The sequence below is a fragment of the Epinephelus lanceolatus genome, chromosome 22, assembly GCF_041903045.1.
Source record: "Epinephelus lanceolatus isolate andai-2023 chromosome 22, ASM4190304v1, whole genome shotgun sequence".
NCBI lineage: Eukaryota > Metazoa > Chordata > Actinopteri > Perciformes > Serranidae > Epinephelus > Epinephelus lanceolatus.
The window spans coordinates 25,869,449-25,895,405 of NC_135755.1; the positions used below are offsets into that span (position 1 = coordinate 25,869,449).

General features: G+C 43.2%; 1 protein-coding gene across 8 annotated transcripts in view; it reads left to right on the plus strand.

Moving 5' to 3' along the window:
• LOC117245767 (nuclear factor 1 B-type-like) overlaps positions 1-25,624 on the plus strand; it is a 65,943-nt gene extending 40,319 nt beyond the window's left edge. For 2 of the 8 annotated variants that reach the window (XM_033609248.2, XM_033609247.2), the window contains exons 3-12: positions 2,016-2,072; positions 4,952-5,020; positions 8,304-8,424; positions 9,666-9,787; positions 13,302-13,436; positions 13,641-13,825; positions 16,142-16,280; positions 16,730-16,812; positions 20,927-21,015; positions 24,649-25,624. In XM_033609248.2, coding sequence (XP_033465139.1) covers positions 2,016-2,072; positions 4,952-5,020; positions 8,304-8,424; positions 9,666-9,787; positions 13,302-13,436; positions 13,641-13,825; positions 16,142-16,280; positions 16,730-16,812; positions 20,927-21,015; positions 24,649-24,781 — 1,133 coding nt within the window. In that variant the 3' untranslated portion in view covers positions 24,782-25,624. The remainder of the gene's footprint in view (positions 1-2,015; positions 2,073-4,951; positions 5,021-8,303; positions 8,425-9,665; positions 9,788-13,301; positions 13,437-13,640; positions 13,826-16,141; positions 16,281-16,729; positions 16,813-20,926; positions 21,016-24,648) is intronic. The other 6 variants (XM_033609249.2, XM_033609255.2, XM_078164820.1 and 3 more) reach the window with 3 other exon arrangements.
• Positions 25,625-25,957: the final 333 nt, after the last annotated feature.

Here is a 25,957-nt window from a genome sequence, read left to right on the forward strand (position 1 = left end):
AGCTGCTTTACACACTGTGTGTATGTGAATGTGTGTGTGTGTAGGGGGCAAGTTAAGGGACTCGCTGCTTATTGGTGCAAAGGAAGCTTCTCTGGGACCATGTTCATGTTCAAGAGTGAACTACTTGCAGTATAATATAGATTAAAGCAGTGACATGATGAACTGACACTTAATCTTAAACACATGATTATTTGATGACGGGATTTACTTGAAGACTAATGCTAATCATTTTGTTGTTCCAGCTTCTCACATTTGAAGATTTGCAGCTTTTCTCTGTTTTATATAATTTTTTGGACTGTTGCTCAGACAAACAAGCACTTTGACGATGTCACCGTGGGCTCTGGGGAAGTTTGATGGGCATATTTTATTACTTTCTGCAATTTGTAAACTCAGAAACAGGCAGAAACAATCAACAATGAAAATAATCACTAGTTGCAGCCCTGACTGAAGTATTAAACTGTTCTACCTGTGCACATAAGATATTTAACACAGATCCCTTAAAAAATGTAGGACTGCAAGATGAGAAAGCATAAGTCACGCTTATGTTTTTTCGTGCTCAGGAAGCAGAGCAGAGATGTATTGTGAGACCATAACTTGTACGTATTTCGTACGTTTTTAGGGCCAAGCGTACTGGAATGAGGGGATTTTTTTCTCCTTAACGTATGGTCCTGTTCCCTCCCTACTTTGTCATTGTTGAGCTTCGGCCAAGAACATTCTGTTTTTGCAGTGCTGTTTAATAGTCAAATTTAGGAGTGGGGGAACAAGAGAGAGAGGGAGAGAGACACAGAGAGAGAACAAGTAAGGGATAAATCTTTCAACTTTTTTTCCTTCTTTCTCTTCCACCCCCGTCTCTTTCCTTCTCTCCGTTTGCCTCTCTGTAACGCAGCTCATGAGAGCTGCGGCAGGAAAAGGGGTGTTGTTGCAAGGCGAGGGTATCTGAGTTCACTGTCTCTGGCTTCTTGTCTCGGCTCTCTCGCATTAAAGACGTAGATGATAATCTCACTGCTGGTTCTCATTCGGCCCTCTCCGTCTCGGGGCATGTGTGGGCTTCGGCCAGTTTGGATCATTATGGGGGAGCACTCAGACACTTTCGTTCACTGTTTGGCACGGCAGCAGTTTAGGCCTTGCTGTTGAGTTTCCTTTCCAACATGCACCTAACTGTGTGCACAGAATCTCACTATGATTTTTACAGTGTTCACAACTTTTGCCGTTACGTGACACAGAAGGAAAAAGGCCCACATGGCTGTCAGTGATCAACCAGAGCAGGAACTGCTGAGGAATGATAGATTCCCCTCCCATTGAGGCTTCGAGGTAAAAGACGTCAGTCCGTGCCGTCTCACACCAAAGCCTGCGCACCGTAGCCGGTGGAAAGAATTCCACTCATGTTTCCTTGTAATTCCCCGCCCCTCCTGTTCTCTCTCCACGTTTTGTTCTGTGCTCGTACCTTGCACAGCAGGACCGAACACATTCTGTACCCCCCCCCCCCTCGCCAACACTCCCTCAGCCCCTTTGAAAAATTACCCAGAGGTCCGCCGGTAAAAACTTTTAGGCTATCCAGTGTCAGACAGAGAGCTTTTTTCGTCGGTTTGCCTTCCCATTAATGATAATGCTGTTCAAACAGAACTGTCTTGTTTAATGTACAGTGGGCATGCTCTTCTTGACTGGTAGATAAGGGAGAACATTAAAGCACCCAGGAAGTCCTCAGTCTCGAAATGCACTTTGTCTTGTTGAGTGTCCTGACAGAGGTTATTTCTTCATCTTAAGTGACCTCAGTGAGTTTGTGGTAGACCAAAGGTGTGAGACAAACTGTAAATAAGAGAGCCAAAGAAATTAAGTAAAAGTCCTGATTTCTTTTTTTTTTTTTACTGTAAGTTAGAGGATACAACGCTTTCACTCAGGTTATCTTTGCTTGAAGTAATCAATGCTAAGAAGAAGACTGTGTTTCAGTGAGATAACATGTTGTTGTCCTACTGCTAAACTAAGCCCCCTCCCCTTATCTCTGTGTGTGTTTGCAGACTCGCAGCAGTCAGGAAGTCCCAGTAACAATGAGCCAGGCAAGAACCCTCTTCCAGGTATGTACAGTACCAGTCATCCTCCCTCCTCCCTCCTGTCATCGCTCTATTGTTCCTCTGCAGCTCACCCTCTGTACAGCGGCCTATGTACACCATAACTTACCTAGTTTATTTAAATAGTGTTGATCTGCTGTGAACTCAGTGACTTGCAGTCCAAATAGCAAAGCTTTTACTGTCCTGGACTGCCTCAGATGCATACCGTGAAATGTCTTTTGTCCCATGTGATCCGATGTCAAGTGTTGTTTTCAAGTGAACTAAACTAACTAACTTTGGGCTTTGGGTGTTTTTCTACTTGGACCCTATTGTCTCATGTTTTTGTGTCTAAGTGGCTAATGGGAACAGCAAGTTTTGAAACTGGTCCAGTGTTGAGTAAGAGTGTTGCAGGGGCCGCCGCAAAACAGGCAGCAGTGTAATAACTTGTGGCATTTGTGCACCGCCAATTAATGTCGATTAAAAGTGCGTGTTTTGCCACTGACAGGCTTAGATTATTATTCTAAGTGTTTGCCAGCATTATGTAAAATATCCCCCTTTTTGTTTAACCAAAACAGTCCTGAAATTGCAATCACCAAACCCACCAGACTCCATTTAAATTAACAGTAATTTTATCATTGTAAAATACACTTCCTCCAGAGTCAACAGACACACACACACAAATTAAAACTCACAAAAGCCATCTTGGTTCAATTTTCCACTGTTCCAGCAATCACCAGCTCCGATTTGGTCTAAATAAACCCTTTATTCACTCAGTTAGATTTAAAAATATGTTGCCTGTATACGCGCTAAAATTACTGTAATTTAAATGGGGTCTGGTGGGTTTGGTGACAGTCGTTGTGGGGCTGTTTCTGGTTAAACAAAAAGGATCTTACTCTGTAATTGATTGTCTATCTCTGTAGGGATCCTTTCCATTATGTTGTCAGACACTTTGAATAACAATCTGAGTCGGTCAGTGGCAAAAACAAGCAATTTTTGTGGATGTAAATTGATGATGCACACATGTTCATGCTCAATACTGGATCAATTTCAAAACTTTTTATTCCCATTAGTCACAAAGACAAAAAGAACATGGAAAAATAGGGTCCAGGTTAAAAAAAAATGAAGTTGTCCTTTAACTTTGGATGGGGTGCGGACAAATAAAATTAGATTAAATTGTTAAATTTGTATCGTCATCTTCCCAAAACAAGACAGAGACACTACAGATCTGGAGTGAAAACATTACAACAGATTGGACGTTTGGCTGGTAGCTGAGTGTGTCATAGTGAGCCAGCTGTAGAGACTATTCCCTGACAGCGCTGTTGTTCCCCTGGACTGACCTGCACTGTGTCGTCATGATATTGGAATGAAAATAGTTCGAGAAGTATAATTAGTTTTCTACCTCAAGAGCAGGTTCTGCCGACGCAGGTGCCAAGGAAAACATGCTAGCGAGCCAATGACTCAGGCCTTGGAGGCCCTCGGCAGTGGCACAGTTCCCCGCGAAAGCCGTTGGCTCACTGGAGGCATGAGGCTTTATAGGTGCCAATCGAGCCGCCCGCCTATCTTTCTGGCACGGCCTCGAGTGCCCTTGGCATCGCATCAAAGCTGAGCCGGAGTCATTTGGGTGTCAATAACTTGTCTGGCTGTTTTATTTGACTTACAGCCTCTGAAGAGTGTTGCTGAGTCCTGGACAGGTCATACAGAACACAACAAATGCTGCACTGCAAAAAATATTTATTATAATTATAATTTGCTTCGTCAAAAAGTACTTTTCTAAAAATAGGAAAGATATAGCTGTGTTTTAACAACCTCATTTTGCTTTCAAAACAATGAATATACATTGCGGAAAAAGTAAATAGTCTTTAATTAAAATACTGCAGTAAATGACTCTTTGAAGTGGATATGTCTTGCTGTGATACTGTATCTCAGTGTCACAGTGTCAGTATTAACAGCTATTAGGTTCTGTTTGTGTATTTGATCAAATAGGCAGCGCCTGCGGCTCAGCGCGGCCTCAGTCAGTGTACTCACAGCAGCAGGAGTCTGAGTCTGCCTGTCACTCCTCACACACCTGTCCTGTCACTCCTTACCGTACAGCACACAATGGTTTGCTGCAGTTGATTTAAACCCTTAACTGGAAAACAACCACAGACACTAAAGGTTTTTTTCTTCCCACGATACACTGTTTTTCAAGTCAACAACCGCAGATAAAGTCTCAAAGAAACAGGACAAAATAAAGACGACTACAGAAAGACAAGGTGTGGTGACGGTGCCTAAATCCCTGTGTGATGATCTGTACTTGTATATCTGGATATTTGCATTCTCTACTGTGTATGAATTGTTATTAAAAAAAAGTCACAAATTTATAAAAAAAAAAAAAGGGGGAAAGAGAGATTGTGGAGCACCTGAAAACAAGATATTAGGGTTTTGTCTATGGGTTTCAGCCTGAGAGAATATACTGTATAGTCCGTTTCAGTTTTATGCCAAACAAGATTGTAGTTGCAACCGTTTTCAAGGTAAAAGGTGGAATGAAAATTGATGGTCATCATACTGTGTACATTTGCTCATCGAGATAATAGAAAAAAATATATAAGCTGAAGGAGAATCTCACCTACTCGTGTTTGTATCTCCCTTCTTCATCCACTGCTTGTCAGACTTTTTACACATACTTCTATTTTTTAAAAATGGTTTCACGTTGAAATTATAACATACTTCTCAGAGATGGTCATTGTACTGTGAAAATCTCATCCTGTTGCTACCTATATTGAACCCAGTGTGTCTGTTTGCATTCAAATAAATATGCAGCATGGAGGTAAAATCACTAACTCTCAAAGTATGAATGTATTTGATAAATAATAATCATCACAGTAATAATGATTGCATCATTTTCTGTGTATCCCCTGTCTCCACAGTCTATTTGGAAGACAGCTTCATCAAATCAGGAGTCTTCAGTGTTACAGAACTGGTGCGAGTGTCCAGAAGTAAGTACATTACATCAACTGTCCTATTTTAATAATTTTAGGTGTTTTCAGGTATTCTTTCACTTATCACTGATTCAACCTCTGCTCAAGCGGGGCGGCGCTGTGCTGGGAATCACATCAGGACACCAAAGTCCACAAAGTACTTAAAAGAATGTAGAGGCTATAAGTTTCCCTGCCCTAACAGGTGCAACCTAGTTAATATGAGACTCAGGGAGATGTCAGTCAATCAGAGTCTGCACACGCCCATGCAGTCCTGAGAAAAGGTCAGGTAATAAAAGTGCAAACACCGTAGAGTCTGTTCTTGTGTTTTGCTCACATGCAAGACAAGACTGATTTATTTAGGTGATTATTTAGTGTGTAAGAATAAAGCTTTTCTACGAATCCCATCCTCTGTGTATTTACTGAAATCCACCACACAACTGTAGTGTGGTAAATCCAGTTTGGCCAGTCTGTTTTTGCAATAAGAGAACACTTGACTGCCGTCTGTACGAGCCTGTGTACATCTGTATAGACATGTCTGCACTCCGCGAAGCCGCTGACGGTTGTTCTTCCAGCAGTCCCCTTGCCTCTGATAACTGAGGGCACCCTGAGGTGCCGTTTTCCTGTACTTTAGCTCTGGAACATGCCTGCGGCACACAAAGCCTCTAGTCACCCCCAATAACCTGTGTTTAAAAGACGCATACCTGTGCTTGGCTGTCTGTGCGTTGCAGTGTATACCAGTCAATTCCGGTCTTGTGGTTAGACTCAGAGTGTTGTGTAATTCCTGTTTAGCGCTGCTGTAGGAAACACTGAAGTGCAGTTCAAGTCCGTGTCAGTTGAAACTGGATTTAGAGGGGGTTTAAACTAAGTCAAGTCTGCAGAAAATTATTTGGCAACTATTTTAATAATCAATTAACAAAACAAGCAAGGGCGTAGGTTTTGTTTCAATACTGGGGGGTAGACATATGACACAGGTTTGGGAGTCCTCGGCCATCAAACTGCATTCTGGTGAATTTGTATGCACTGATTTGTCCCTTTTATGCTCCAATTTATGGTATAAATATCTTTAATTCTGTAAAAATAAAAGTCCTCTGCTAGTTACATGTTTTTATTGGGGGGGACAAATGCTCATGTTCTAAATATTTAGGGGAAGATGTCTGGTTCTGGGAAGTTTTGATTATTTTTTTCACAATTTTTCAACATTTTATACACCAAATAATTTGAGAGGATAAGAAGAAAGAAGATAATGAAAATATTTTGTAGCTGTGGCCTTAGAGTAATGATCTTTTAAAGCGTGTTCCTCCTGCAGTCATATCCCCTTCAACTTTTGACTATTAAAATGTAGAATTTCTACATTCAAAATTGTCCAAAAATGTCATTCTGTTTTGTGCATTTACATATCAATGGACCGAGAACAACTCATAGTATTTAAAGCTGACCTTGGTTTCTGTTTACTTGCTGTGTCAAAGTGTCTCTGATGTGCGAGCATGGACCAGGTTGTCTTAACTGTCTCCTACATCACGCTCTGAAAGGCAGACCCCACTCGTTCCGACGCTCAGAGACTGAAAATCCTTTGAAAAGCTGTGTTTTTGTTTAGTGTTTAATTTGCCCCCTGACCAGATGGCCGCTGCGCCGGCGTGTTTGCTCTCATGTGACCGAGCCTGGTTTCGCTAAAGCCCGACTGAAGTCGAGCTGGAATTTTAAAAAGGTCGACGGACACACAGGAATTGTCACTCACTCAGCCGGTCACTCCCTGGGAAGATATCTAAGCAGCCGCTCGTCCGTCATCGCGCTTCTCTCCCGACTCTCCAGGCTGTTGAGACATTCTTTGAAGTCCATCAAAGGGAGCTGCGGAGTTCAAGGCTGACTTGCAATCCAGCTTTTCGACGAGGACACTCATTAATGCAACAGGAGCCTCGACTGCGAGATTTTTTGTCAACAGAAAACACGGGCATGCACGGGCAAATGAGTGAATGTAAATTTGTGAAGACAGAACATTTTCCCCGTATACAGTAAGATGAGGTAATCTGCTGGAAGAGGTGCTGTGTGGCAAATGATTTGCAGCATCATTGTTTCATTTTTTTTTTTTTTTCATGTGAGCTTAAAAGTCAAAGCTCAAATTATTAAATGAGATGACAGGCAGGGCAGCCAAGTGGCAGCACAAATATTGTGCCGAGCCAAGAAGAGAGAAAGAGAAACCAGCACAGACAGAGATGGCTGGGGGTATCCTCAGCCATGAATGAAAAAAAAAAAAAAAAATCAAAACAATGGTCTTGTATTCAGCGTCCTCGAGCCGGATGCATTCCTCCACAGACAGCTCGGTATGGGTAGCAGCGGGTAGGGGCCTTTGCCAGGGCTACAGTGGGCTGCCAGGGCGGAGGCTGGCGGAGGGATCGTGCCAGTGGTGAACCTCAGACCACAACAGACGGCGCCACACACTCCATCCTCTCATCGACTCCAAACCAACCAACCGCTCGAGCTGCAGGCTGCCTCGCGGGCCACACACTGAACGGGGAGAGAGAGACATAGAGAGGCAGGCGAGAGGGAGAGGGAGAGAGTGAGGATGGGTGGTGAACTCCTTTTGTTCTGTAAACACCGGCCCGGCCTCCCTTGAAACAATATCCCTCACCTTGACCGCAGTGAGAAAAACAACACCTACTACCCACTGTAAATCACTGTGTGAGGAAACTGCTGAGTATTATACTGCAGCGTGGAGAGGGGAGGAAAATGTTGGTGATTGTGACATTGGTTTACTGAGATTTCCTTGAGATGTGGAGCTCATCCAACTTTTGATGCGTTGCAAATTATTTTATTTAGCGACAAATAGCTTCCTTTTTGTGCTTTTAGCTATGAAATACACTGTTGTTTTACTGCTATATATTTCCATAGTGTCGTCTTAGTGGCACATAAGACTGGACTCAATAATAATAATAATTCAATTCAATTAAGATCTGCCCACACTTAGAAAAGGCAGCTACAGTAAACTTTCTCATATAAATGTTCCTACCAACAGCCACTTTGGGAAGCAGTGACTTGTTAATCAGACTGCTCAGCACAAATGCCTGTGATGGTCAGACAGTTAACCTGTGAACAGGGAGCTCTTAATCTGATACACAGGGCCTCTAAACACAAAGCGTCAATAACAGTCAGTCAGGCTATTGTGCAATTAATTGCGCGTCTCTAGATGCGAGGATAGGGGAAAGACACAGCGCTCCATCTCGCAACACTGCTGACATTGAGCTCTCGTCTTCAGAGTGATTACAGCGTAACTGTCTCTCTTTTGTTTTCTCTGTGTCCTCTACAGTGCCCATCACCCACGGTGCTGCGGTAAACTTCTCCATGGCCGACATGCCCAGCCAACCTTACTATCATGACCTGAACTCCAGCGTGGGGCTGCACCGCTCCCTGTCCTCCCCTCCCGGCAGGTCAGTGGAAGTCAGAGCAACAGAGCTTTTAGGACAAAGTTGGGGGACAGATGTCCTTCTATTATAACATCATAGCAGAAACATTGTACATTATTATTATTAACACAGAAATAATTATCATGTTATGTGTTGTTTGTTTAGTCAGTACAATAGCTAACCATGTCCTGGCACTAGCTTTATATTTAGCATGCAGATATGAGTGTGGTATCCATCTTCTGTCAAAATGTGTATTTCCCAAAGTCCCTCTTACCTGTGTTGCTATATATCAGGCTCGCTTTGGTGTGAGTTGCCGAGTTTTGGAGATATCTTTCTGCCTTCTTTTGAACATAATGGAATGCACTCGGCTTGTGGTGCTCAAAGGAAAACGAAAAAAAAAAACATTTGAGAAACTCACCAGCAATGTCTCTTTCCAGAAATTATGATCCAGTTACTCAAAATAATCCACAGACCGGGGCGTCGGTGGCTTAGTGGTAGAGCAGGCGCCCCATGTACAAGGCTGTTGGCGCAGCGGCCCGGGTTTGAGTCCAGCCTGTGGCCCTTTGCTGCATGTCATCCCCTCTCTCTCTCTCCCCCTTTCACACTTAACTGTCCTGTCCATTAAAGGCAAAAAATATCTTTAAAAAAAATAAAATAAAATAAAATAAAAATAATCCACAGACCTTGCTTTGAGCAGTTTCATGTAGGAACTATTTTCTTTCCAACAAACGACACCCACCATCCAGTGTGCATCTACTCATGGACAAAAGGCTTGTGCTTGAGATTTAAATGTTAATAGCATCCTCCTTGGCTGAGCTGTAACATCAACTAGCTAGCAGTAGATGCACGCTTTCTTCAGCGCAGTCATATGGCTGGTGGGTGTAGTTTGGTATGAATAAACTAGTTTGTACATGAAACTGCTCACAACAAACACTGCAGGTTATGTTGAATAACTGGGTCATGATTTTTAGAAAGAGACATTGCTGTTGAGTTTTTAAAATGGATTTTTTGGCACTTTGAGCACCACAGCTCACACCAAAACAATCTAATATAATAAATTGCACTACAGGTAAGAGGAGAAATATGGATTTTTGATTTTGGGATGAACTGTCCCTTTAACTAAACCTTCACACAGTTGCAAGTTAATCTTCGCCACACATCCACACCTGGCCCAAATAAGTTCAGACGCCATCTCGCAATAATGAAAGTTGTGATACCAGAAATTACTGGCTATGTTAAACCTTAAACTTCTCCATGTCCCACAGCAAAAGGCCCAAAACCGTCAACATGGAGGAGAACATGGACACCAGCCCGACAGGACCTGACTTCTACTCGTCACCCAGCTCACCTGCAAGCAGTCGGGCAAACTGGCACGATAGAGACGGAGGTGATTTTCCTGTTTTTATTTGCCCACCTTTGTTTACCTGTGTGAGCTTTGTCAGGCTCGGATGCACTTTGTCAGTAACACCCTCTGTCGCATTCATACAGTTCCACAAACACTCAGAGATGAGGGAACAGCCCTTGTGCGACCACAGTCGCGCGCTGCACGGCAGCACGTTGACAGAATTTAATGAGGGACAGGAGAGCGTTACTCATTTCACCCTCATCGCATGCAAATAGATGTGATCAAAGCGAACACCTCACGTTGTTTTTTAACAGCAGCTGAACTCTCTTTAACTCTCAGCCTTGTCAGAAGCTACTGTACATCAATGCCGCCACCCGTTTCATTGCAGATGAACTGCATCTGGTTTCTCTGCACATGAACCTGTTCAACCCTCTTAAAATACATACCATGACAGAGATAGCCTCTGGCATCGCCAGCCATATAAATGTTTCAACCCATTTGAACCGCTGTCTGAATGTAAATCTGTATTCCCTCACACCTGTCGCTTGCACAAAGGAAACATTGGATCCCACAACACAGAGTGTCCGTTATGAGAACAAAGTGTTCCAGCTGAAATCCGCGACTTGGAATCCAACAAAAAACGGCACTCTGATTAGTTTCATTGCAGTTAAACTCACAATATGAATTCTACTCTTATACAAATGCAAGTTGCCAGTGTTTAAATGTTCGTTCTCTTCATATACAGATAGCTGAAACACCTTTTAAAGAGAAATCCCTATTTTTAAACCTCATGTAGAGCTGTTGGCCCCGCAGGGCAAACGTGTCAGGTGACTTTTCATCAGGAAATCAGGCTATACGTCTTGGCTGAACTTGAGAGAAATTCCCCCATCAGTTGAGTTTTGACGGTCATGTGCCACCTTTAAGGCACAGGACTGGTAAGAAGGGAAGCTCACCTAACGAGCTCATACACAGGGCTTACTGGATCCGGGAAAAAAAGAAAAAGTAGAGATGCGTGTATCGGAGGAACAAGCTGTCCTGCATGCTTGTTTCTGCGCGAGGGAGAGAGCGAGATCCTCATGGGACAGCTCGCATGTCTCATTGCGTTGTCTCCTGGTGCAGAGCAGAGCCCGTCACCCTTTTAATTAAGGCCTCACTGTCCCGTGTTTCCGGATCATTCTCACTCTCTGCTGACTTCTCTCCACACTCTGCTGCCTGCACTGCCCCTGGATTTTACCAGCAGAGGTGGGAGGAAACGTTTTGTTAAACAAAATGATTTTTCTCATCAAGAGTGATTTAACCTTTTGTTTTTACTTTGTGCACCTCCTTGTTTTTGTTTTTCTACCCAGACATCTTCTTTTTATTTCAATATAATAAGTAGGCAGGCCGAGAGAGGAAAACACCAGATGATACGCGAGACACACACCACTGGTGGGATTCCACCACAGCCCAATGTGGGTACACGAAAATGCAGCCTGTCCCTTTGCACAAGGCCTGAGAGCATTGCTCTGCGTAAACTTAGACGCTTTGGGGCGAGGAGAAAGGGAAAGCAGTGGGTAGGAAAGTCTCCAAAGACAGCCATTATTCTGTCAGGAGAGAATAAATGAGAAGTGGGGCGATATTAAACCCATATGAGGCCTCCCAAGTGCCATGCGGTCATTTCTCGCACATGGTTGTCGTTCGACAAAAACCTCTCCGTGTAGAGGAAGAAATTGCTCTTTCTTGTATTTTTCTCTGGGAAAGTACTGCATGAATTAGGATTTTTTTTGTGGGATTTTTTTTTATATGAAGGTGCATATTCAGGCTGGACTTTTTATTTAAACTATTCAAAGTGTTTAATATCTGGTAATTAATTGTCCAGTTTAATTTCCCGAGGCAGTCCGGTTGATTCTCCGGAGGATTTAATTAGCAGAAGAGGAAAAGCTGAATGCCTCCATCGCAGAAAATATTTCCTATTTATACATGGAAACATTAAGCAGTGATATCAATCTTCTCCAAGGTATTTCTCTCTCTGAAACAAAAACTAAAGCAGTTAAGCCTGTATCCTCTTGCAACCTCAGAGTGGGAAATCCCCCTGAATCCCAGCCACCTTTGTTGCTCTCTTTCACTGGAGATGAGTGATTCTTCCCGTCTCTCGGGTGGATCCTTCCCTGTTGTGGGAGGGATAGGGCGGTTAATACTATGGAAATGCATCAACAACAGCTTATTTTGAGGGGGAAAGAGATGGATGATTTGAAAGTTATACACCCCAAGAATCTGAGACAGACCAGAAAAGCACTTGATGAATGTTCATAGAAGAAGCACGAGCAGACATAGGCCATTGCCTCTCGCATCTATTTGTTATCACGTTCCCTTCAGACAGTGTGTCTCACCATGGAAAATTGAAAACCGCACAGCCGTGTCAGCAGAACATTGCTCATGAAAGTGTGGAGTGGCAATAATGAGCAACTTGTTAGAGTTTGTGTGCATACTTTTTAGTTTATAGAACTGCACAAATTTTTCTAAACAAATTTCACGTCCTCCGCCGAGCTGTCAGGATTATTCATGGGGAATTACAGTAGCTTGTCAGACACCGTGTAAGGCCGAGGCGAGCAGATGTTACAGTGTAATGTTCTATTTAAGATTACGTGAGGGTCTTGAAATTCTTAAATCCCATTTGAGCGACCGGCTGCTTTACAACTGTGCATCAGATCACTGGATTTAATTGTCTGCGCAGACATGACAAAAGCCGAATTTTCACAGGACTCACATTTTTTAGGGAAGTCCAGTGATTTGCAATGATTCCAGAGATTAGGAGTGATTTTGACCTTTTGCGTGTCTGTAATTTGCAGAATGCATTTTCCATTGTTTGCTGCATTTGGTAAAGGCAGGGTGATCTTGGTAATACAAATCCCAGACAGATCAAATTCTGCTTAATTTTATCCATAATTCATTTTTTGGCACTTAATTCCTTTCATACGTGAGAAAAGGAGGCATTAGTGGGAGCTGGAGGAAAATGTTTTGATTAATTTTCAGCAACACACCTTGAGTTTATGCTTAAAAAAAGTTGCAGTATTTGTTTCTGTGCACCAGTGAAGTCATTTCATTTCATTTTGCTGGAGAAAATGTTAAACACAACACAGCAGCTGGGTCAAAATCTTCACGTTTCTCTCAACTAGTAGTAGTAGCAGTAGCAGTAGTGCCCCCAGAGATTTTTTAGGGGTGGCAAGATGGGGCCACAGAAAATCGTTAGTCACACCAAAACTAAAAGTCATAACTGACTTTCAGCAAATGTGTTGAAGTATATAGAATAGTTGAAAACAATGTCAATATGGAGTGAAGGAATCGCATACTAATACACTTTGGTTTCTTATTTTACAGTAAATATTCCTAATTATCTGATGTGCATAGACTTATACTGGTACAGTTACCGGGGGGGGTATGGCCACCGCCCAAAGAAATGATCAAAGACTTCTACAACTTTTAAGAGTGTGAATAATTAATACGGCATGTACAGATGTTCTGACCTCGAGCCTGCATTCATGTGCTTGTGTGTGCTTGTGTGTGTTTTCCCCACCAGCAGACATGTCCTCTCCCACCATGAAGAAGCCAGAGAAGCCGCTGTTCAGCCCCACCTCCCCGCAGGACTCCTCACCACGACTCAGCACTTTCCCTCAGCCTCATCACCCAGGCCTAACAGGTGTAGGACACAGTGGTAAGTTACCGGTGACTTTAACCACCAGCTCTCTTTAAAATCTGGAGCTTTAATCGACTTTTTCCCCCTCATAAACGCAGTCGAAAAATCTCTGTCGATACTTAATTTAGCCTCTCAGATCAATGATGATCGCTTTATCTTAACTCTGTCTCACAAACACTCAATCTTTATCTTCCTCTCCACTCTTCTTTCTCTCTCTTGCAGTTATATCGACGAGGAGCCCCCCTCCACACTCGCCCCTGCAGTTCTCGGCCTCGGCTATCTTGCCCCCGGCGCCTTCGCCCTACTTCTCGCACACCACCATCCGCTACCCACCCCACCTCAACCCAGCTGATCCCCTCAAGAGCTACGTGCCGTCATACGACCCGTCCAGCCCTCAGAGCAGCCAGGTCAGTCTCTTTTTTTTCCCCCTTTTTGTCTTTGAAGAAGCCCGTTTGTAGGCCAGAAGTCGGAGGCTGGTTTGGCAAGAGTTTCATGGCCTGGAGTATTCCTTTTGTTATCTTGTTCGGCTCTATTCCCATCTGACCTAAGAGAAATTACAGCATGCATTTGTCATTATTTCATTACTGCCTCATTGGTGCGTTTGCAAGTAGAGAAACGTCATTCTGTTTGTTTTTTCTTTTATCTGAAACCTGCTCCTGGTCATTCATTATGTCATTAGAATCACATGTTTGTAAAACAGCTTTTTGTCTGTGCTTTCCTCTGGAAAATCTAAAAAAAAAACGATCATTTTATGAACCCCAAATTAGACATTTTAGCCATTTAGCTGACCACAATGTGGTAGTATTTTGTCCCGGGATGGACACATCTCTAATTTAGCACTGGGCTGTGTCTGTGAGGGAAATAATATTGGTCAGAAACCTACAATTAGCTACAAGTAGCTATCATAAAGAGTTAACTAATTAAAATAATTTATGGTGAATAAAATCATTTTCATTTTGCAGGCAACCCCAGACAGAACTTTGCGGGCCACTTCATGTGACAGAGAACGATATATTTTCAGTTTGATATAATGCTCGTGGCTAACGTTATAATGTGTTCTCAGCCTTATATTTGCAGTCCTGCAAAAAAAAACAAAAAAAACAACTCGATGTCTCTATAAAAAAGTCAACCACTGCAATTGCAGTCACACGTGACATACAAAACTGTATCGAGACATTGTAGTAAATCAAACAGCTCAGGGTTTTTATACATTTTGGGTACACACAGTGGCCAGTGTGTTGGAGAGAGAGCAGGCGTCTCTATAGATGAGAGAGCCGTGTGATATTTATGTGAGTTTTATATCCCCACTGTTCTCACTGTAAACAAAGGCCTCGTAGACGGCTCCATCTCCAGAGCAGGGAGCGGGTTAGAGGGGTTGGAGGGGTTGGGGGGGGGGGTTGTTACTCTAGAGAAAAACCGCGGGGAATGATAAAGGTTGTAAATATTTGCCGTTGCCGGGGCCCGGCTCTTGTGCAGAATTAACTGGCCCTCTGCTGGGGTGCTGGAGAAAGGAGAGAGGGGGGTGGTGTCGAGCTAGTGCGGTGGGGTCCGGTAGGGAAGAGAGAAGACCAGTTGGGTGGAGGAGGGAGGGAGGGGAGGGGAGGCTCAGCAAATAACACAGCGCTTATAATCCCATGGACGAGTGCCAGAATGTTTTTATGCTTGCTTTAACGCAGATTATATTACACTCTAATTAAACATTCTATTCACATCGAAGGGAACCCTGTGGACACAATTCTTTTCCAAAAAGGCCTGTTTGAGTTTTGAACTTGGGGCGGCCCCGAAATGAACGCCCCAGACAGTCTCCAGCCGTCTGAAAGAGTAGCTCCCACTAGTTTCCTTTATTTCTTTCTCTATATATATAGTCCCTCTGCCTCGCTCTCTGTACTCACACACATTCACACCATTGTAACAGGTCACTCCGCAGCTCTCCCTTTTCATGCCCGAGTCCTCCTAAATTCCATTTATGAGCGCCATTAAAATCATTGTTTAAAATCATGTAGGAAATCCATCGTCGGTGACTGAGGATCTATTGTTGCTCGTGCCCCCCAGAGTTTTAGTAATAACTGTGACAGCACAGCGACTGAAAGTACTAAAATCTTTTCTTCAGAAGGAGCAGTAAGTGTAAGAGTGAGCGGTCCAGTCACCTTTTGTTGTTGATTTTAGGTCTGTGAGGGCGGACAAAGCAGTTAAGAGGAGTTAACCCCAGCTCCCCAGAAACGAGAATAGGACATTAAGTTTGTTTAGTGCTAACCGTTGTGGAAAAGTGTAGTTTGTTACATGCTTGTATTGTTTTATTGAGATCTGCCCAACTGCACATTTACAAGCGAACAAGAGCTTGTAAACATAAGTCAGTGGACACAGTTTGCTTGTCCTCAGATGGAGTTTTAGGTTTTGGTGGCAGACAAAACAAATGCAGTTCGTACTTTTGGATTGCCTGTGCTTCTTGCCTTAATTCATCTTTCCTCTTTCAGTATATTTATTTTTCAAACATGAGTGGCAGATATTTGTAAATTTATGACCATCAGAATGTGAATTTTCTCAACTGCTCTCATCTTACCAAATAACCCAAAACAAAAGCTGATACACTCCAGAGATGGAGGAAACTACTCAACAAATGTTTGGCAGGAACATTCCTTAAATCTGGACAAAATAAAAAATTATTTGAAATAAAAATACTTCTTCTGAATCGTGTTTTGTTTTCGTCTGTGCCCCGCCTGCAGCCTAACAGCAGTGGTCAGGTGGTAGGAAAGGTCCCAGGTCACTTCACCCCAGTTCTGGCTCCCTCCCCACACCACGGCGCTGTGAGACCCGTCTCGCTCTCCATGCCAGACACCAAGCCCATCACCACATCCACAGAAGGTGAGTCGGTTCTATCCAGCACTAATAAAATACCCATCACCTACTGCACACCACCCTTGACTACACATGTACATCAATGAAGCAAGGTGACTTGTAATCAAATTTTCAGCTGGTGTTAAGTTGCTCTTTACTATATATGACATTCAACAAGAACGACAGTATGAAATACAACGACGAAATTATAAAAAAGACATTACAACAGTAGAAAAAAGGATTTATGAAAAATTATCCCATGCTTGTTGACAAAATTATTGAAGAATAGGAGTGAGCCCAAAGTTGAGCCTTGTGGGACTCCACTTGAACGTTTTTACTATTGGTTGTTTTTTTAACAGAGACATATAACTGACATAAAGTTAGTGTGCATAAGAACAACATCTATGTTTACACTCCTGAAATGCTAATTGTAATGCAAGCATGTATTTGTATTCTTGTGATGGCATGTTACCCAGGCTACTCAGCCCCTGGCACCCCGACGGCTAACCGTTTTGTAGGCCTGAGCCCGAGAGATCCCGCCTTCCTCCACCAGCAACAGGTGAGATCATCCCCCCTTCCAGCACTCAGCTCACCTGCTCCTCCTTTTCTTTCATTTTCTGTCCCCCATTTCCCTCCCCGCGCATCAGATGTGAAATCCCTGCCCTCTGCAAAAGCCTGTCGCACTCTGAATTTGATTTGCTGGAAGCATTAAACTGTCTCGTTAGATCAGAGCGTTTCTAGAACAGATCAGAGTACTCGTAGGCTGAGGTCAAGCTTAGCATTCACTATTGGCATAACAAATTAGCAAGTTTTTCAGACTGAGCCTCAACACGGCTAAAGATAGCAGGCTCTAGTGATAATCAAATCCTTTTTGCTTTAAATGCAATGCTATTCTTTATTTTTTATTTACTGCTGTTAGTTTTAGCATTATTAACAGTTCTGATTGAGTCTTATTTTCAAGGACTGTTGAAATATCCTTAAATGTTGCACCATTTCATGTCCTCAGTATGTCCATTAGCTGAATCTGAGATTATATCCATTTTTTTATAGCAAAATTCTTTGAAAAATACACTTTGTAAGCAGTGTAGAATTCACGTCATGTCAGTAATCCATCCAGATGCATCTAAATTCAACAGCACTACTACATGTTCTCTAATATTTTCAGTATTGATGAAGGTATCATTTTGTGTTAAAGTTTAAATGCTACAGTCTAGAATAGAAAATGGCACCGATTTCCTCAGGTTTCTTTAAAGAAAGTCAGGAAATTCACTGTCATTGTGTTGCCACTACTCAGAAGATGGATGGGACATGTGGGTGTCTTTGAGAGTGTAATGTGCTCAGCTCTATTTCCTTCACACATTACATTAAAAACACTCACACACATGCGCGCGCACACACACACACACACACACACACACACACTTACCACGTGTAATCAGTACACTCATTTACGGTACACAAGCTGAATACTTAGCGTTGGCGTCACGCGGTTGCCCCAGCAGCGCTCCTAGGGCAGATGTGGTCACCCTGTGTGTGTGTTTGTGTGTGTGTGTTTGTGTGTGTCTGTGAGGTTAGGAGTGTTGCGGTGTTGTCGGACGGGAGAGAGTGTTCTCCCCCACCCCGTCTTATTGAAAGCGCTGGTCTCAGGCCAAGGCTTTTCCAACCACAACTAATTGAATGCATCTGCACGCGGCTACATAATGATCGCTGGGTTTCTCCTCAGCTCGTTTTTTTTTTTTTTTTTTTTTTTTTTATGTTTAGTAAAAATGACAAAGCTGGCCTCTGTTTCCTCTTTCTGTCTTTCTTTTTTCTCTCTGCCTTTCTTGCTCCCCATTTTTTTCTTAAAATCAGACGAGGCAAAAAAAAAATAAAAATACAGCGGTGAATGTTTGTCAGCAGTCATGGGATGCTTTTATTCCACTCAGGAGGAGAGGGAGGAGGAGAGGGAGGATTCACTTGGCTGATGTCGCGCAGTTTGTCTTCCACATTTTTTCTTGTAGCCCTGCTACTTCTTTTTAGTGAGGCACAAAGTGACTACATAAGACAGCAGCAGTCTGAGCGGAGCTGTGTGAGCCACTGAATGGCGTCCAAAGCTTTGCCCCCAGAGGCTATAAGGCCTTTTTTTGTTTTAGATTTGTAAATCAGCCAGATATATAAATACTCTCCTCAGAAACACAGTATGATAATCCAATAAAAAAATACTGTTATTTTTATTTGACTATTTGTAATTATCCAAAGACAAGACAAAATAAAAGTATTTCAGGCCGAGCAAAGACAAACACAGCAGCTCAGATATCTCTGGACATGTGCAGTTTGGAAAGAGTGAATGAAAGATTGGTAAGCACAACAGTGACACCTTTCTAGAACGTTATTATTACATGCTATATCCAGATGAATAAGTGCTCACATCAGCTTAAGGAACTCTAAACACTCTTTTCATTGATTCATCATGCTTCTGCTTGTCACAGTTGTTTTTGTTTTCTGTTGTGTGATTTAACGGCCTGGGATCTGGCCTTCGCCGAGCAGGCCGACACCGAGCCAAGTCCCTCAGGACTAAACACTTTCACCAAATACTCTGTCATTGTCCTCGTCTGGCGATGGGGATGTTTATTGTGTGGGATCCGTGAGGCTTACCAACACTTTTGAGTGTGGTTGGAGCTGTTTCTCGCAAGGCCTGGTAGGAAAGGGAAACACGTCACACGCATATGGCGAGAGAGTTTAAGCGTGGGCTTTGTCTGTTTGTGTGATGGATAGAGGCTATCTAGCTCTGCTACTGTCAGAGCTACCTTTGATTTCTTTTAAAAGAGAGAAGAAAGGCAATTTAATTTCGGGAACACTGGAATTGTTTTAATAATATGGCCTATATAGAGAGACCTCCTTGTCCTTGTCATCTAATAACTTGGTAAGAAAGCTTAAAACAATTTACTTTTCAGAGCAGTGCCTATTTTAAAATGTGGCATTACTAAAATAGAAGTCTCTGGGAACACACACACAACACACACACAGTAGGCTTCAAAAATGAAAAAAAAAAAACCCCACAAACAAAACAACACCACCACACGCTCCCACACCTGCTCTACGATTCCCAGGCAGCGAATGTGTGAAAACCCTCCATTCATCTCTCGCCTTGGTTAACCCCTCGAGGGAATGCCACCATCTAGCATTCCGCAGGGAAAGATCTGTGATCAGATGTCATTTGGTATTATCTAAGGAAGGATCCTAATCCACAATCTGCCCGCATCTGTTTGCTAACGTTCCCCGGCTCCATCCTCCCCTTTTTCCCCGCTGCCCGTGCCACTCTGATGTGCCGGTGCCAGCGGACAGATGGCAAGCCCCTCGAGGAGCGGTGGCACCGAGCGTCTGGCCCAACCCGCACATTCTCTCCAAGCTTTTGTCAAGGGCTGGAGAGCGCGGGAGCGGTGTGGGGGTTTCGTCTCCCAACCTTCCCTGAATACAAACACTGGATGGAACAAGATGCATTGTTTCCTATTCAGTTTTATTCAGCAGCTATTGATTAAGTCAAACTAATAGATTAAATTGTATTATAATGGAAGGCTATTACATCATTGAAAGGGCTTTTGAGATTTACCTCTTAAATTCTCTGTCTCTTGCCACTACTTTGCATTTGCTCCATATAAAAAAATCAAGGCACATAACAAAAACACATCACTGTATTTAAGTATAGCCTAAGTGGGAAACCATCACCATTCCCTGATGTGTTCATCCAGGTGCTCAGAGGAGAAAGAACACATTTCTTGACCGCTGCAAATGGCTTTGAATATTCAGCGTATGCGTATATCTGATTAAATCCCTCTTAAGAGCCTCTGCGAAAACGTCTGCCACTGCACGCAGAGTGCTAACACTGCAGTTTTATCCCGATGCATTACTAAATGAATGTGTTGACCACAGGGCAAGGTTAGGTTGGTATTGGCAGAGATAGCTCTCAGCTGGATTGCCGACACATGCGCTCGCATAATGCATGCAAAGGAGACACAGTTTGTGTGTGGCTTTTTTGTTGCAGTAATTTGTAATCTGTATGTAAGGCTGGCATGTCTTAAGAGGGGAGGGAAAGGGGGGTTAGCGTGTGCGTGTGCATGTGTGTATGTGTGTGAGCGTGCTGTTTAACTCCATTGTAATTTTGACCCCCTAATCAATAAAAACAGTTAGCTAATGAAAAAAGAAGTCTGCATGCTTGAGGGCATGCGTACTCCTTCTTGATTCTGAAAGTGCACTCACAGTGAAGCAATGATTATCGACAGGGTGCATGCATCCAGCGGATTGCATGGCTTCATTGGCTAACCATCTTAAAAAGGATGACACAGATGAACTACGGATATGATGCCACTCACATGTGACTAACTAACTCAGTTTTTTACTTCCAGGTTAGCTGTCACCACTAACTGTGATTGCATGCTTTTTCTTTCTGTCTGTTTTATCCATAGCTTTGATTTTACTGTTATCCCCCCCCCCCAGCAGATATTAAACTCCATTCACTATTTTTTTTTACATTGTCAGTAACAGCTAGGACTCATTTCGGAGTCATCTTGTATCCCTGCTGCTCCTGCCCTAGGGTCTTCTGCATGCATTTGTGTATACAGTGTTGAGTTGTAGTTGTAATCTGAAGTGGAAGTTGTCTTGGCCCAGTGATCTGACTGCTAGGTTTCAATTGACAGCTGAGGAAGTGTGACTGGAGCGTGACTCAAAACGGCAGGCATTATGGCCCCAGTGCCACTGACGACACTTTGGGGATTACTTGGCAAAGGTAACCTTTTCATTCTTTCATGCCGTCTCTCTCTGTCTCTCTCTGTCGCACCACACGAACACACACATGCAAGCTCCAGTTAGTAACACCAATATAATAAATGGTTTTCTTACAGTTTAGAAATTCACATGTCACATATTATCTCACATATGAATCTAATTTATCTAATGGCTGTTATTGTTAATGTAGTCGGCCATAGAGATGCATCTCTCTGTTCCCTCATCTGTTTTTCTCTTTTGCATTTTTTTTTGCCACCTTTCCCATTAATTAAGTGTTTTTACCTTGTCAGATTTTTAGTTTTTTGGTTTTTTTTACTCTGAGCTTTGGATTTTTTTGAGCTGTATTTTAGGATTGGTTTATTTTATCTGACAGAATTTTTCTGCACAATAGTGCTTTGTATTTATGCTTAAGAGATATTTGTGTGATTTTGCAGAGCTTTATTTGTTTCAAATTTGACCCGGGTTTTGAAACATAGCTCTCCTTTTTGATTCACACCCAATAAAAACAAAATGTTCTCATTTCACAACACAAACACTGATGAAGCTAATTAAGAGGAATGGAAGTCCAACAGTGTTGAATCAAAGAAGTCATTTCAGGTCAGCTTTTTCAGCCACGTGAGGATGTTTTACTTTCCACATTTTAACAAGCTTAGCTTTGTTTGACTTTATGCCGAAGTCATGGTTTGCTCTCGTTAACTTAAAGTTACAGAAAGTCCACCCTCCCCCTTCATCCTTCACCCCCACCCTCTGCCTCCATACTGTATCTCTCCCTCTCTGGGGGGAACCATTTCACCATGGCAGGGCGAGCAAGCTGAGCTAAGCCTTTTCCTGTTAACGTCTCCCTTTTCCCCTTTTCCATGCAAGTGTAGATCATCTGTGTGTGAGTGTGTATGTGTGTGTGTGTGTAGCTCATTTTGTGCCCGCTGAAGTTACAAACTCCTTTGCAAACACACATGCACGCAGCAGAACCCCCTTCAATAGGCCTCCTAATAGGCCAGTGGAGGTAGCAGAGAAAAAATGTCCCCCACAGCAGCTCGAGGTCTCTTACTTGACTCACACACCACCTAACTCCTCCTCTTTTCTCCATGTGAGTGTACAGTAATGAGCACAGATAAAATAGATCCCAACTGAATTTATTTAATTTTATTACGAAGATGGGGATGGTAATTCCATTCTACTTTTTTTTACCCCCCACCCCCCTCTTTGATGGATTATTCACGTAAACATATAGATGGAATCAGTCAGATTTCTCTTTTATCTCGCTTGCCCTTTAAACTGAGCGCTGTGCAATGCCTCTTCAGTACTAGCCCCCAAATTAAAATGCTGCCAGACTTGCATGTTGCCATTGTGCAGGAAATGGGTCAGCAATCCATTAAGATGCCATTAGATAATCTAATTTAGGGAGCTAATCCTTAAACGAAGCACGCTGTATGCCCGGGCTGTGCTTGCAGGGAGTAGAATTAGTGAGGTTTGGAAGCTTGGACAGGGCAAGGGGAGGCCATCTTGAAGGTTACCTAAGGAAATACAGCAATGGAGGTCAGATTTTTTTGTGTGTGTTCAAAGATGCCTGGAGTGCAGGAACATAAAGCTTGCATGGAGACAAAAAAATATACAAGTAGTGGCATTTTGAAGCAAATTTTGTCATCTTGGCGAGTCCAGATTGCAGCAAAAGACAAATTGGAACAACAGTACCCAGAATTCCTGTAATGTGCCACCAAAAAGCTTAGCCTGTACGTGACTGAATCACACCAAATGATTTAAAAGGTACAAGCAAAACTTAAATCACTGAAGAGTCTGACTTTGTTTGGATGGTGCGCTCACTTGCCGCTTTTTTAGGACAGTTTGTATTCAAAGTTCGGCAAATCTCAGTCAGCAGTGATGGGAGGACTTCGGTACACACACACACACACACACACACACACACACAGCCACACACACTTTGTGATTTATCCTGATAGCAGAGGAGTTCTTTACATAAAAATCCTGCCCAGCGCAGCTTTAGGTTATGGGATGCAGATACGGACTGACAGCCATCGATTTTAACAAGATTAAAACCGATCTGCTGGTTTAGTGCGCACAAAGGCCCTGCGAGTCCGCTTTTGTAGCTGTGTGGTCCCCCTAATGTAAGCCATTACCTGAGAGGAGTCTCATAAGGAAAGAGAAAACACGGAAAGATGGAAGGAGGGAGAGGGAGGAAGAAAAAGAAAGAAAGAAAGAAAGAAAGCGAAAACGGGAAAAAGGGAAAGCTGCAGCCCTTGGCCACTCTGTGTGCTCTTTGTTCAGCAAGGTAGGAAAAACTTAATCCCCCCTTTCCTGTCCGATGATTTTTGGCAGGGTGAAAGAGAGAAGGAGGGAGGGAAGAAAGCAGGAGAGAGAGGATAGCATGAGGACGGGCCGGACAGGGAGAAAAAAAACTGCTAGAGAGGATTAGCCTTGAGGTTGTTTTTAACTCTTTGCACACTAAAACACGATCTAAAACTTGTTTGTTTTTATTTTGAATACTTCTTCTCGTCTGTCTTTCTTTCAGCCTTTGTTAAAGAGTCCGACTCTTTTAGGCCACAAGGTGAATTGAATTTGCACTTGCATTGTTTTCAGTAAAAGAGCGGTGACGAGTGATTTGTATAAAATGCAGACTGGTTGATCGCAGACGGTGATGTCAGCGTCCGAACCAGCATCTTCACATTTTAGCCTTTAGCCTTTTTTTTTTTTCTCCCGAAAACAACTCTCCTCCTTGTCATCCATCGTCTCTCTTCTCCCTAAACATTCCACTTTTTTCCACATTTTTCCTCACTTTCTTTGTACCGCTGTCATCCTTCTTTCCAGCTCTTCTTCGTCAGTCTTGATCCGTTCAGGATTTATCCACTGCCGTGCAGCACTTAAGCACGTCGTAAAAAGTTAGTTATTGGTGAATCGGGTAGAAAATGTGCGACACAGGTATTCTCAGACTTAGCGGGGGCGATGTGAGAGGTGGGAGGGTGTTAGATGAGTGCACACTGGGGCCTGTGGGGTAGAAAGGGGTGGGTGGGGGGCTAATTATCTGACATCTACGTAGTGCAGCACCCCACGGGAACAACATGCTGTTTGTTCCCGTTCGCGTTTTCAGTTAGCACCGTTGCTCCCCAGGAACAATCACTGTGTTGTTTTGCCATTAGCGTGAGATGAATAGGGATGGGACAGCTTTGTGTAGGGACACCCCCCCCACCACCACCACCACCACCACCACCACCACCACCACCACTTTTTACCCACACTCCCCCCTCTCCTCCACCTCCAATCACACTCTCCCCCTTTTCTATACTGCTGTGAATGCAGAGAAGAAGCCTGCGTCACGGCCCTCTCACATGATGTCCTTCACTGGGAATCAAGTGGAATCACCTCAGCTTAGATTAATGAGCTGGTGCTGCCATTTTTCTTTTTGTTTACCCCTTTCTGTCTGAACAAAACAGAAAATAAGACCTTGAACCCTGATGACTGTCAGCAGAGCAGTGATGCTGGTTGTTAGCGAAGCAGTGTTCAGGATAATTGAAAGAAAGAATCTGATTTTGACTGCATGCTGCACAAACAAATTAATGGCATATGACTAATCTCTCCGTCTCTGTCTGTCTCTGTGTCTTTTTTTCCCCTGTCTCCACAGTCCTGGTACCTGGGCGAGCTTAGTTCCATTCCAAGTGTCGAACGGGACTCCGATTCTGCCAACAAATGTCCACCAGAACTACAGCATAAACATCATTGGTGAGCCCCTGGTCCCCGCTGAGACAGGAAACTGAACACGCAGAGGCCGGATGACCCCCAGGGTGGATGCGTGGGTGGGGGTGTTGGTGGTGCACAGCCAGCACTACAGGTGTCCGCAGCCATGGATGAAACCAGCAAAGCAGCACGAGCTGCACAATCGTCCCCCCAACTTCCAATCTCGCCCCTCCCATGCCCCCCCAGCTCCCGTCCCCCCCATGAAGGACACTGGCCGTGAAGTGAAGACGAGGGTTTGGAGGAAAGAAAAAAGAAAAAGCTTCAGGTCTGCTGTCTCCTCACCCCGCCCAGCCCCACACATCCACCAGCCACCAGTCAGTTGTTGCGTTTGCAGAACTTTTCAATCCATTCAAATACTGTGATGTATAGATGCCTTAATGTTTTACTGCATGACACTCTAGTCTCTTAGCGGCAATTCCTACTATTTTTCCATGTTGGGGGAAGATGTAAAATCCTGATTTACAACACACACACACACATGTGAAGAGGTCTGCGCACCGACAACCTCTGCCTGGTGGATGGCTCCGAGACTCTAAGCTCTCCGATCAGACCTCTTGAAAAGAGGCTTTCCCACGTCAAACGATTCACTGTGTACACCATAGGAACAAAAAAAGTTGTGAATTCAGAGTGTTTCTTCTTCCGTTTGATTTCAGTTTACTGTGATACGACTCTTTGTTCAGAAAATGTGTTGACTTTGTTTATTCTTTTACTGCTACTTACTTCAAGAATTAACGTAAATACTTACGGTGAGAGTTGAGAACTCTTGATGCGGTTTTCAAAAAACACTAAATGTTTGGCTTGAGATTGGACCCCTCATTAAAGAATTTGAAACTCCTTTACAAAAGGATTTAAAAAAAGAAAAAGACGGAGAATAAGAAAATCTCGAAAGAGGCAAGTGCAATTGAATTTTTTGAAGGGAAGCTATCAGTCTGTCAGCCCTAAGACTCTAAAGGAAGGGGGATAAATATTAAATGGTTTTATGGGTAAAATGTTTAAGAAAACATTTGAAATTGATTTCAGTCACATATCCGTCTTCTCACATGAGAAAAACATCAAGCGTGAAAGGCAGTTGAAGGCAAGCACTGAGCTACCTGTGCAGCGCTGAGCAAAACCAGCACTTCTTTTGAGCCCTTCCCATCATTATGGGGAGTTCTTTTTTTATTTATTTTTGGGGAAAAAAATAACCGAACATAAGT